Source organism: Armigeres subalbatus, chromosome 2 (assembly GCF_024139115.2).
Source record: "Armigeres subalbatus isolate Guangzhou_Male chromosome 2, GZ_Asu_2, whole genome shotgun sequence".
Lineage (NCBI taxonomy): Eukaryota > Metazoa > Arthropoda > Insecta > Diptera > Culicidae > Armigeres > Armigeres subalbatus.
Genome location: NC_085140.1, coordinates 2,686,521 through 2,700,623, shown reverse-complemented (window position 1 = coordinate 2,700,623; position 14,103 = coordinate 2,686,521). Strand labels below are relative to the sequence as shown.

At 39.5% G+C, this 14,103-nt stretch overlaps 1 protein-coding gene across 1 annotated transcript in view; it reads right to left on the bottom strand.

Moving 5' to 3' along the window:
• Positions 1-13,159, bottom strand: part of LOC134208798 (uncharacterized) — an 83,594-nt gene extending 70,435 nt beyond the window's left edge. The window contains exons 1-5 of the mRNA XM_062684746.1: positions 12,919-13,159; positions 12,714-12,857; positions 11,767-12,648; positions 11,411-11,706; positions 11,190-11,345 (exon numbers count right to left, since the gene is read on the bottom strand). Of these exons, the coding sequence (XP_062540730.1) occupies positions 11,190-11,345; positions 11,411-11,706; positions 11,767-12,648; positions 12,714-12,857; positions 12,919-13,152 (1,712 nt within the window). The 5' untranslated portion in view covers positions 13,153-13,159. The remainder of the gene's footprint in view (positions 1-11,189; positions 11,346-11,410; positions 11,707-11,766; positions 12,649-12,713; positions 12,858-12,918) is intronic.
• Positions 13,160-14,103: the final 944 nt, after the last annotated feature.

The following is a 14,103-nucleotide window of genomic DNA, read 5'->3' as shown; positions in this document are numbered from 1 at the left end:
GGATTGTGTTCGGATTGGATTTGGATTGGGTTTAGATTGGATTCGGATTGGATTGGATTTGGATTGGATTTGGATTGGATTTGGATTGGATTTGGATTGGATTTGGATTAGATTTGGATTGGATTTGGATTGGATTTGGATTGGATTGGATTTAGATTGGATTTAGATTGGATTTGGATTAGATTTGAATTGGATTTTTATTGGATTGGATTTTAAAATTGTTATTTATTTAACAAAAAAAAGAAAAGGATTCAAGGACTAACAATATATAGCTATAAAGTCATTTTACGTCTATTACACATCGGAGAGTAGAGGAGGAGAAGAATGTAGTAGATAAGATCAGGTCTATAAAATATCGAAAAAAGTGGTCCACTCTACTGCATTGTGATATTAGCAATCAGTAAATTTCTTATTATAGTATACTCTTTTGTTGTGTGTTTATTTTTAATGTGTAGCGAGCTACCTTGGTTTTAAGACATATTGATTCAATCTACCACGAAAACATTTCGGAATGATCGTGTCAAAAAACGAAGTGCTAATCAGTTTGCTGAGTATTGTTGCGTCGAACGGACGAGTCTAGAAACCTCGTCTAGGTCACGACACGGGGAAGCTAGAATGAAGAAGAAAAAAGAAAGCAGAAAGAAGAGAAAAAAGTAGAATAAAAACAGAAATAAGGAAGAAAAGGAAAGAAAAAGGAAAAAGAAAGAAGAGAGAAAGAAGAATGAAAAAGGATAAAGGAAGTCCTTTAAGATCTTTTGTCTCTTTCGACCTTTTGAGTCTTTCAGCCTTTTGTTTCTTTCGACCGGAACTGACTCCAGCGCCCGAGAAAAGCTGTTGATAAAAAAGCAGAGGGTAGTGTCCTAGGCTATGGTAGCTCGGACGCGAAGACTTCAGCGGCACGACAGAGTAGACCCCAGCACCCAGAGGACGATAAAACTAAGAAGAACCTTCGATTCTCAGGTTTTCCCCCAATGCGTTGCTTCCTAATTGGAACTGGGAAACACCTTCCGGCATCCACGGATGGACGAAATGGGGACTATCTTTCCCCCTAACAGCAATCAGTCATGCACAAAGTATGAATTCGCTGTATCTCCGGAGGAAGCCGTGGAAGGCAAGCGTTTCCTTGATGGTGTTATCGGGACGCACTTCTTTACCCCGACAGACACCCGGACTTTCTCTCCTGGGCAATAAGTTTAAGTGGGTACTCAACGAATGTGTTGTTAATATAGAAAAAATCGCCTTAAAAAGATTCCGATAACCGCTAGTTATTCCTGGGCATTCCAGAAGCTCCAACCCAATAAATAAGTCTCACTTCTCTATTAACCCCTCTACTTCGTTCAGAGACCCTGCTACAGGTCCCAAGTAACAATTGAGGTTGTATCAGAGTTTTATAGCGTTCTTCAAGACCTAATCTCAAAACCTTCCATGCAGTCCTCGCAGTTTCCACAACCTCCTGTAGATTTCTGTATAACCATGTTACAGTCAGTTGGCCCAGTTTTATTGCAATCATTAAAACCTGATATGATAAAACCTGATATGATACAACAAATAAGCCGATAATTTGACAGTTGTCAACTCTCAGGTTGATTATTTGTTTATTGTTTATATACTCGAATAAAAATATGTTTTTCTTCCTGCAATACAGGGATTACATGTCAACAACAAAAATATAAGAATTATAATCAGCCATGTTCAATAAAATTTCATATATGGCTTTTAGTGTTCTATGCATGTTTGAAGGCATGCCAGGGATTTTTCATGGTGAAAACATGATAAATAATCAGTATTTTAACAATGCGCTTCGTTAATTTGTTATTATTTAAAAATTTCAAGTTTAATTAATTGCCTTAGTCAATTACTTCGAAATATATTCAATGAATAACCACTTTGTTTGATCAAATAATCAAAGCATTATTCTTAAAACTTTTTAGGATGACCAATTTTACCGTTTAAAAGGTGAAACATAAATATGCATGATATTTCGATTATGAAATTCATTTTTTTTTTTCATATCGGCGACATTTTTTCGAATAAAACTTTGATTGCATAAAATATGCCTCTATAAAACCATTACTCCTGAACTGGCCCTATCTTGGCATTTCAACAACTATAGGTTTTATCTTGGCCTTTCTCAAGACCATGTTACGGCCAGCAAGTTTTATCTTAGTAAAACTAAAAGCTTGGCAGTTTTATATATAATGACAACATGGCAACGTGTAGACAGACCCTCGGCATCGCATGCAAGTACTTTTAAAAGTAAGTATTTTAATTAAATAGCATATAGTGACAATTGTTTAATGGTACATTTTGTACCAGTAAAGCATGTATGGATTAAATACATAATTTCATTCCCCTCATCGGCAAATGTTGTTTGAACTTTTTTTTTACGACTTAAATATATAAGAGAACTGCTCTTGGATTTCATCTCATGGCTCCGATGTTCATCCCATTAAAAGCAGAGCAATGGAAAGGTATTTGATTTGAGATTTTTTTTTTAGCAGGAGTACGCATGTTGACAAAAAGAAGCGATCGTATTACTTTGCTTCCCGATATGATGAATTTATGTTCAGTGAGTGAGATGGAGATCGGAACAGTTCCCCTACATAATTCACGACATAGAAAAAAAAACTAATGTTTTTTTTTCATTTTTGACTGAAATCGAAATGAAAAGACTTCCGTGGGTCAAACAATTTGTGCTGAATTTGGTTTCTATCCATTGCAGTAGTTTAAAGCTTTGTATTCTTATGCAGGTCTTCTTCAGGATTAAAGGTTATATGTAGGTTTTATACAGGACTCTACGAAGCTTGGCGGCTTTTATAATTAATTTTGATCAAATCCAACATATAACTCAACTGCTGGCTTTATGTCAGTTCCATTTTTTAGCTCTGAGGAGGAACACAGGGGCATTATAAAACCTAAAGTCACTCTACTGAGGCACTTCATGAACTATGGGGGGAGTAGTTTTGTTCTAGCGTATTTTTTGTATGTATCCTTTAGACAAATGATTATTATGTTGTGAGATATATTTTGGATTGACAACCGTATTGATTCTGCAGGCCGGTTTGTTTGTTTTGACCCTCCTAAAGATTTTTTTAGTGGCCACAACTTTAGAACAACTTCTCCTAATAATGACCAAATGCTATAACAGCACAAAGCTATAAATATACTAAATCAATGGTTCTCATCCTTTTTCTTGAGAGGTACCCTTTCGAACTTATGCTATTATTGAGGTACCCCTTATTTTTATCGCTGTTAGTGAAAATAAGCGTAACTCATAACATACATTACAAACGGACCTAAAAACTGACGGGTTGTCAAAGTTGTCAGAAATTTTCGTGGAACTGACCAATTAAAAGATTGTACATCGAGCTTCTTACAAGACTTTGAGGGCTTTTGGGGGCTTTCTTGAAAGGAGGCTATCAAGCTTAGTAGGATCCTGAACCCTCTCGATAAAAAGCTTCTGAGTTTCTTGGAAGGAGGCTTCCGAGCATATTAGTGGAGGCTTCTGAGGCTTTTGAGAGGAGGCTTCTCAGCATCTTGAAAAGAGGCTTTCAAGCCTATTGAAAGAATTCCGAGCCTCTTGAAAGGAGGAACCTGAGCATCTTTTGAAAAGTCTTTCGAGCCTCTTGGAAGGAGGCTTCCGAGTCTCTTTGAAAAAAATCTTTCGAGCCTTTTGAAAGGAGGCTTTCAAGCCTTTTGAAAGGAAGCTTCAGATTCTATTGATATGAGGCTCCCGAGCCTTCTTTCATGAGGCTTGCAAGCCTTTTGTAAGGAAGCCCCTTCAAAAGAGGCTTCCGATCCTCTTGTAAGAAGGCTTCTAAGACTCTTGACTGAAGACTTCCAAGCCTTATGAGAGGAGGCTTCCGTGCCCCTTGAAAGAAGGCCAACAAGCTGCTTCGAAATGAGCCTCTTGAAGGGAGCTCTTCATGTGGCTATTTTTGTGTAGATTTAATAGATTTGTTAAAGGGTTGGCTCGAAAAAATATTTAATGAGTGTATATCATAGACATGGGATCAAGTCTCCCCAAATTCTAAAATTGCATGCGCTGTCAAATTCCATACCAAAAATAGTTCATGAATACGCACAGCAAGTCGGAATATCTGCACATTTTAAATGAAAAATGTTAAAAAAAAAGCCTTTCTACTTTTATAAGCATTCAGATACGCATACTTGGTTCCTCTTAACGGCAACGATTCTGCCGTATTCTTCGATGACCATTCTGCAACATCTATTGATGTCACTATTGCCAATAGTTCATTTGTATCGAGCCTAAAATAGGAAGCTAGCTCGGATCTCTTTGGTTGTAACCGAAGCATATATTTTTCCTCCCTCCACTGCCAAGAGGCTCCGGTGACGTTACAATAACGTTATCCTTATCATTCACTGGGTATCCGAACTCCTACCTCTTTTCCGGAGTAAACTCAGGTCATCCTCAGATCACCAGCGTAACCGCTGGTTGTCGGAGGAGACTAGGTGTGCAGTTGAACCAGGAGAAAGGCCTGGAAACTTCGCTGAGGAAACTTCCCCCTGAACACCCGGTCAAGGTAAGTGAACTAAGATCTTCCGAAAATGTCGGACGATCATACAAGAAGAAACAATGAGAGGAGTTTCTCGAGCTCCCAGTCTGCAGTGGAAATATGGGATAAGGTCTGCTCCCATTAATTTTGAACTTCAGCCACAATAGGACAGCCCATAAAGGAGTGACCAAAACTACCTACTGGGCGTGTAAAATGTGATGAATACATAGCTTATAACCTATATTTTTATGATCAGGAGGGTTTTCATTTTTTAGATTTTATAGGGAGGGGTGAGGGCGTTCAAACTGGCCCCAGAAATGACGTCTTTACGTTTTTGGGGAAAACGGGCAGCTTTCCCATATTTTCGTCTCAATGGTAACATATTTATATGTCGTTACAAAGCTCTTGAACGGATCTACACAACTAGTTTATTTGTGGACGCAGTAGCGACCGTGGCAATTTTTTTTCAATCAAAATTTTCAACGTCTGTTGTCTGTGATTTTTTTCATCAAATGCTGTGTCTGGTTGTCTAAGGTTGTCACTGGTCACTTGTTTTCTGCATCTGATAGTAAAAAAGAATTGAAGTGCCAAATATTACATTTTTTGTGAGACTTTCACCACGTGCTGCGTCTGGTTGGCTAGTCACCGGACAGACAAACAGGCTTAGTTATGTAATAATAGCTCCGTCCAGAATTTAGTTTTTAGTGGTTTTGTTAAAGCATATTTTACGCAATATATAACGAACAAAACAGTTTAATACCCCGCAGTCCCCCGCTGTAAAATATCACGCACTACACAGTTGAACTTTTAAGCTTTGAGGACCATGAATAAAATTTTGCCCAAATTCACCATTTTGTGAGATACATGAATTTTAAAAATTGCCCATTTTTGCCTTTCTCGTATACTAAGAATACGTAGAAGCTATATGCTCGCCCCAAAATATTTAAAAGAAAGCCCGAACACCCATAATGTTGTATACCGATCGACTTAGTTCGACGAGTTGAGATGATGTCTGTGTGTGCGTGTGTGTGAATGTCTGTATGTGTGTGAGCAAAAATGATCTTCACTCTTTTTTAAGCACTTACCCTAAACCGATTTACTCGCAACTAGTTTCATTCGTCAGTGAATGTTGTTCCGTTTTTTCCTATCAAAAATGTGCTGGATCGGTTCATGAGCTCAAAAGTTATGACCAAAAGACATTTTCTGATAATGTACGAAGAAGAAACATTACCGCTAGGGGGATGAATCAGGTTTCTTGGTAAACTTCTTTTTTTTTAATTTCTTCTGAATTACTCAATGAGAAGTTCAGTTCCGCGATACACTTCAATAATGGCATTTTTATTGAATTTGGCGACTAACACAATTTGCGTAACATTTTGAGGGGGAGTGTTATGTCTCAACGTTGCGCCTCATTCAAGAAAAAAATCATCTTTCATACAAAAAGTGTTAGGATAAGGGGTTCAAAATTTACAATATTGACATTACCACATAATAGATACCACATACCACATAATAGCAAATTGTAGATTCAACCATAACGTGTTGGATGAATAGTGTGTTTAATAACTCCGGGCCACAATGCCATTTATAATTATAAAAGAAATCGTAACAAAATATCAAATCAATGAAATTCTATTTCATTGATGTCTATTGATGTTATTGAATCTACTCTACTTTCCTTGTTAGTTAAGGAAGTTCTACTCAGTAACTCAACTCTACTCAACACCAGAAGCTAATAGTGCTTTTTTTTTAACCATTTATGGAAATCTGTGTTGCGTCAATTTGTCTGTGACTTGAAGTCCCTCAGAGTCCGTCAGAGATCGCCGAGTATTTCGCTTTTTTGGTTTCTACTAACGGTTATCCGGCTCCCTTTTGGGTTTCTAAAACTACCATCGCAGCCTTACTCTGGAGAATTTTCACGGTCATCCGGTCCTCCCACCAAGAAAATCATCAATGAGCCTTTCTTCGCCCACGACAGCTGCGATAAGTCTTCCAGGCCGGATGTAATAGGGTATACGATGCTGAAACATTGTCAGCTAAAGCCACATTTCTGCAACTAATTAATCTGGAATGGTGCGGCGAAACATTTCCGGAAGATTGGCGGAAGAGGTATTCCGTCGTTTCCTATTTCGAAGAACGAAGTCCTAGCTAGGTCGTGAACCGTTCCGATTTCGACAAATCTTCGAGGGAGGAAAGCACGTCGACCTTGTATTCTGGCTCATCTCGTAGTCATTTAATCGTGCCTGGATACTCCTAGCGCTGACCCAGCAGGTTGAATGTGAGTTCACTGTAAAATATTTGGCCTTCTGTAAGAAATCTGGGATATCCTTTTCTGCTATCACCCTTTTCCGGATTAGATGGGTCTTTCCTGATAACCTTCCTGCCAATATCTACGTCTACGCACAAAACGAGTAATTGAGCCATGTGTGTTCCGGTAGGACAATCTATCATTGATTGTAGTTTACTTGCTCAGCACATCGTTCCCTGTTCGAAGTTCTCGCCCCAATCTTCAATCAATACGTTCTCCCTTTTAGCCACCATGTGCAGCCGGCTATCTGCTGCAAGGCAATCTCCTTTGCTACTGCAGCTACCCGAGAATATAGGATCCCTCTTCTTAATCTTGGGGACCAAATTCTGTACACGGTGGCTGGCGTCGGTTTACCCCCAGTGGCTAAAGCGAGGAGCTGGCGCTTAATATGAGCCACCATCATAAACGCTATATAGGCGCCATCATAAACAGATCCCAACGTTTTCGTAGGGTTAAAACTAAGAAGCTCTCAGAAGATCGGTTGCAGAACTTGTAAATCACAAGCAAAGGTTGATAAACACCTGCCTTCTTGCGACCTCGTGTTGCAAAACTGGGCTGTATGTCCCAGAATCGGAGGCGAACTGGATTTATCCAGAGTAGAACCAACCCCCCCCCCCTCCATCGAATGAAAACGAAACTAGGACAATAAACCCCGTCATCACATCACCAAATCCGTTCAATCTTTTACATATTTTACAGGCCCCTTTCTAGCAGTTTGATAAAAATAAAGTTTATGTAACCACATTTAGTTACAATCCAGTTGCTCCAATTATTTTTTGACTCCTGCTGCACGAATAATATTTCAAATGTATCTCAAAATAATGCAAGTTCAAAAGGGTCAATACATTCCTACGAACTCTGCCGAAGACAAAATCTTTTCTAGTTAGTAACATTTTTACGTTAACAATTTATACTCTGGTGGGATGACGAATGTACCAAAGTTTATCGGGAAAAATCAGCCGCTTTCAAGGAATATCGGAAGCGTGGATTGCGAGGTAATTATGGTCGGTATATTTCTCTCGAACGTAAGTTCAAGAATCTCGCGAATGCTAAGAAACGAGGTTATTGGCGTCATTTTGTCGATGGACTTACGCGAGAAACGTCTATGACAACTCTCTGGACCGTCGGAAGGAGAATGAGAAATGTATCGTCGGTTAACGAAGATAGGGAAAGTTCACCTAGGTGGATCTTTGCATTTGCAAAAAGTATGTCCGGATTTCGTCCCAAGACAATGGTTTACGCAAGAGCAAATCTCTTATCGGAATGAGATGGATGCTCCTTTTTCGTTGGTTGAGTTCTCATTTGCTCTTTTCTCATGTAACAATTCTGCTCCAGGAATGGATAGAATCAGATTCAACTTACTCAAGAACCTCCCAGACGTCGCGAAGAGGCGCTTGTTGAACTTGTTCAACACATTCCTGGAAAGCAACATTGTTCCAGATGAATGGAGGCAAGTGAGGGTGATCGCCATAAAAAAACCCGATAAACCCTCGTCGGATCATAAATCGTACCGTCCAATCGCGATGCTGTCGTGTATACGAAAGCTGTTAGAGAAGATGATTCTCAATCGGCCCGATAAATGGGTTGAATCAAATGGCTTTCTTTCAGAGGCAAGGGAACGAACGACTATCTCGCGCTGCTTACTACAGATATCCAACTGGCCTATTATAAAAAAGAACAAATGGGTTCAGTTTTCATGGACATTAAGGGGGCTTTTGACTCAGTTTGCATTGACGTCCTTTCAGACAATCTCCACGAGTGTGGGCTCTCTCCAATATTAAATAACTATTTGTACAACTTGGTGTCTGAGAAACATATGTGCTTTTCTCATGGAAACTCAACAACTTCAAGAATTAGTTACATGGGTCTCCCCCAGGGCTCATGTCTAAGCCCCCTTCTTTATAATTTTTACGTTAGAGGCATCGATGGGTGTCTTGTGGAAAATTGCTCGTTGAGACAGCTTGCGGATGACGCCGTTGTTTCCTTTACAGGAACAGGGGCGAACGATCTGCAAGGACCATTGCAAGATACTTTAGACAATTTGTCTACTTGGGCTATTCAGCTGGGTATCGAATTCTCTCCGGAGAAAACGGAGCTGATTGTCTTTTCTAGGAAGCATAAGCCAGCAGAACTAGAGCTTCACCTTAGGGGTAAGATAATCACTCAAGGCCTTTCACATAAATATTTAGGGGTCTGGTTCGACTCGAAAGGCACCTGGGGAATGCACATTAGACATCTGTATCAGAAATGCCAACAACGAATCAACTTCATGCGGACAGTTACCGGGACATGGTGAGGAGCCCACTCGGAAGATCTGATAATGCTTCATCGCACAACGATTCTGTCGGTTCTCGAATACGGTAGTTTCTGTTTCCAGTCCGCCGCGAAAACTCACAGTTTAAAGCTACAACGTATTCAATATCGTTGTCTCCGTATCGCGTTGGGCTGTATGAACTCGACACATACAATGAGTTTGGAGGTACTTGCGGGAGTACTTCCTTTAACAGATCGCCTCGCGGAATTGTCGATTAGGTTCCTCATTCGGTGTGAGGTTTTAAATCCATTGGTAATTGAGAATTTTGAGAAGCTTATCGAACGAAACTTCCAATCAAAGTTTATGACCCTGTACCATTGGTACATGAGCCTGGAGATTGGCCCTTCCTCGAATGTTTCCAATCGTAGTTGCTTCTTAGACTCCTCCAGTTCTACTGTAGTTTTTGATTTGACCATGAGACAAGAGATCCGTGGGATACCGGATCCGCACCGAACGGAGTGCATACCATCAATTTTTGCTAGCAAGTACAATGAGGTCAGTTGTGATAAAAGGTATTTCACCGACGGGTCAAAATTAAATGAATCCACTGGTTTTGGTGTTTTTAATGAATTTCATAGCGCCGCTCGAAAACTTCAGAATCCTTTTTCAGTATATGTCGCGGAACTAGCGGCTATACACTACGCATTAGAGCGAATAGCCTCTCTTTCCTCTGATAAATACTTCATTTTCACGGATAGTCTCAGCTCTCTTGAGGCAATTCGTTCAATGAGGCCGGTGCAGCACTCACCGTATTTCCTAAACGAAATACGAACCACATTGAGTGCTCTATCGAATCGCTTGTACACCATCACCTTTGCATGAGTCCCTTCACATTGTTCAATTTCGGGTAATGAGAAAGCGGATTCACTTTCCAAGGTGGGCGCTATGGAAGGCAATATATACGAGCGTCAAATCGCCTTTAATGAATATTTCACAATTGTTCGTCAACAGGTCTTGTTCGATTGGCAGAAAAAATGGGATGAAGGAGATTTGGGGAGATGGTTACATTCTATTCTCCCGCATGTATCGAAGAAACCCTGGTTCAAGGGGTTGGATCTTAGTCGTGTAAAAACAAAATCCTGTGTATAAAATAAAATTCTACATTGCAGTATACTGCCCATAAATGCATAACTTTTCTTTGTAGATAGGAAGCAAGCAAAACTGGGACTGTTATGGGCAGTGTATTCTAATGTGAGAAAATCTTGTTTGATGATTTGATACTACCGCCCTCCAGCGGCCTGATTCTGAATTGATCAATGCCTCATTACACGCCTTTCTGCAAAACTTTTCTTCTTCTAGCCAACATTCCTTCTGGGTGGTATCCTTCCATCTAGGGCAAATATTTTGCACCGTGCTGAAAGATGATTGAATAATTTTTCAAAATGCACAAGGCATTTTTTCACAAATTGGGGAAAATATGTCATCAAAGCACATAGAAAGTAAGTTTGAATTTTTTATTCAATAAAAAATCACAAAAATAAAGACAAAAAAAAAGTTTGTATCGCTAATTCTCAAGATTTTTTAGGCGAGTTTGTTTTAGAAAAAAAGTTGAGCGAGCTAGACTGAATTACCAAAAATCATGAGAATCGGTTGAGAAAAGACGAAACAGCAGCTGTTCAAAGTGGTTTGGTGTTATATTGACTCCAGAGTATAGACAAAGGGTTGATATAGGTGCACGTTTTTAATACTGAAACAAATACCCTTTTACGTTTGTCTTATATTTGGGGAAAAATTAAGATTCTCCAATCCTAAACGCAACAAACCGAGCATCGTTGCCAGTAAAAGAGGTACATGTATAATGAAATTCAAAATAGCGTAAGCCGTAAATATATGTTGCAAAAACATACAAATTGCCAATTTATCTTTTAAATTAGCTGATTTCAGTAGGTACAATTTTACATTTACCACTTTTACTGCCAACGAAATTGCCAATTGTGATATATATCAGAAATTAAAATGTAAACATCAGTTATCAAAAATCACTTTTTCGTTATTCCCTTACTAGATCCTTGCAAATAGAAACATTTTCTTGAAAGCCCTCTAGCTCCTTTAATAGTTCTGTAGAGCATACATATTGTACCACAACGCGAAACGCTGCTCATTGAATCCTTCCAGGTAATTGGTCCGCACTGGGTGGCGAGGGTCGTCGGAATTGGAGAATTGCAGAATTGGGCAGCTCTCGGATGTGCACAGTGGTTCACTTATTCTGAAATAATCGAAATAGCTGATCAAATTATTTATCTAATTGAGAGAAGAACACGGTTCCCTTACCCATTGGTGGCAAACTGTACAAAATAGTCGACATAGGCTTTCGCCATGTACCAGGAGGGTGTTTCCGGGCCATAGTCTGGAATCATTGCCGACGGACGGAAGAAAAAGTTCAGATCATCTGCATGACCAATTCCAAAGTCTGCGTACGTTCGTGTGTAGAAAAATGACCTCGAGTAGCGTCCCTTGAAGTTAAAATAATACACACTCAGTGGTGCTTTAGGAACTGTGCTTTTGTATTCTAGGTATTGTTTGATACTCAGTATGATGGCATATGTGATGTAACCCTCTGACAGCATCTGGAAGAAAGGGATTGGCTTCATTCACTTAAGACATATAAACTCAATGTTTAATCACACCTCTTGCAATTCGTAAAGGTTGTCATCAGTTAGCCAATTTTCCTTGCTACCATCAGGGAAGAACGTGTCTTTCAGCATTTGTACACTCAACGGATTTGTATCGACACCAACAAATTGAGGAATAAGTTCGCGTGATCGAGCATTTAGTTCATTAAGCTGAGTATTGTTGGCAATAATATCTGCAGTGAAAACACCCTCATTGGGAACGAATCCCATAATATATGGTACTTGCTGATACCTTCCCGCAGCCCATAGATCCCTTGGATCTTCAATCATAAATGATTCATTGGTTATAAACTTTTCAATTGCGGGGGCATATGTGGTTATGTGATGAATGTAAAAGAATTTCAACTTATCAATACTTCTGGCTAGCTCGAGGGCATCAATTTTTCTCAGAGAATCCACCAGTTGCAGAGTTGATATCTCATGCGCATCTTCAATTCCGACAGCTGCTGCTTGTCGTCGAGCCAAAGTTAAGGGATCATGATAGTAGTTCCAAAATCCAAGAGCACTTCCACTCATACTGACCGCTTTCGAGAATAGACCCTTACTCAAGGGAGACATCAGATGTAGTTGTACCGATGAACCGCCTGCACTTTGTCCCATAATAGTAACGCGTTTGGGATCTCCCCCAAAATGAAAAATGTTGCGTTGAACCCACTTCAAGGCCAACACTTGATCTTTCATCCCATAATTTCCAGGCGAGGTTTCATCTCCGGTAGCCAAGAACCCAAACACGCCTAACCGATATTGCACCATAACCAGAATTACTTTGTTTGTGTCCATCAATCGTTCGGGACCATACTCTCCTATTGATGTTGATCCCGCTGCGTTCCCTCCTCCATGGATATAGAAAATTACTGGCAGTGTACCTCTAAAGTGCTGAACAAAAATATTGAGAAAGCATTCAAAATTAATTCAAAGAAACATCACTTGATTATGCCTACTTTTGGCTTATACACATTTAAGTACAAACAATCCTCACTTCCTTCCACGGTTGCGTCTGGTCGAAGATCGTTCTTCTGGATGCACCGACTTCGTTCCCACGTGGCATCGTAGTCGCCAGCCCACGGATCACTCGGCACAGGATTCTATCACAGTTCAAGCGAACTTTCACTTTAACATCATCAATAACGAATCGAATTTACTTACTTTAAATCTCAGATCACCTAAGGGTGGTTTGGCATACGGGATTCCCATGAAAGCTTCATACATTCCCCCTTCAAGTCCGTTCAAATCTCGCCCGAAAAGACACCCATCCTGTATGCAGACCCGTGGAGTTTGCGGAATTTTTTCGAGCGCGTACCGTTCGCCAATCGCTAGCACAAGGTCCGGAGTGATTCCTACAGCTGCCGCTACGGATAAGAGCAACCACGCGGAATGCATCGTTGCGTTTGAGGTGCAATCGATGGATTAAGGTGACCGTTCGCGTGCCGTTCTTGTTATATAGATTAAACGAATTATTGATGCTCTTGGACATGGTTCGGTAAGCATGGCGTTCTCCATACGAGTAAGCATGGTAGTTCTCCGTATGTAGTAAATTAATGGATTAGTAGATACATTCCTTTGTGATAAGAGAACATCATTTTTACAAGATATTTATTTATGTAGATTGTTTGAGGAAGTACTTTTTCGATGCACATATGTAATTTCTATAAATCAAAACCCCATTCAAAATCTATCGTTCATCGAGACGAGCACCATAGATACGAAATCATCTCAATTGATCTTTATTCGTAAGTGAAACTGTTCTGATTTTCTGTTATATTTTTCATTTGTTATAATAATTATTATTACAGGATTATACATTTGGATTTGGATTCAAGTAATTTTGAGCTGAGAATGTATACAGGCAGAATTAGTAGACTTTTGTGCTATAAAATAGTGAAAATCATTGGACTTAACAAAATTAGAAATGTGGATCAGTTCAATTATGTTTTTAAAAAGAAACGGAGGTAGTTGACTTTATAAGACAGCAAAGTGATTTTTCATTTCATTTAATTTAGGACAAAAACGCCATTATCATCCTTATTTCTTGCAACACTCACAGCGTTATTTTATCATTCATCTATATTTAGTTTACCCTTTAAGCTGAGCAAGTAAGTAAAGTATTAACCGGATACTTTTGTTCGTTCTCAAATACATAACGTGCATAAAAACAGCCTAACAAGTGACTTCAAAGAAATCACCGAATAGCGTTACAAATGGTATTCCCGCCAAGGATTCATTTCCGGCACTGGCTCAAAACCCAAAGAAAGAAACATTATTTTGCCAAAACCCTTTTTTTATTTGTTTCATAACTTTATTAGAGTGATTTTTAATTAGGACTGGCAGACC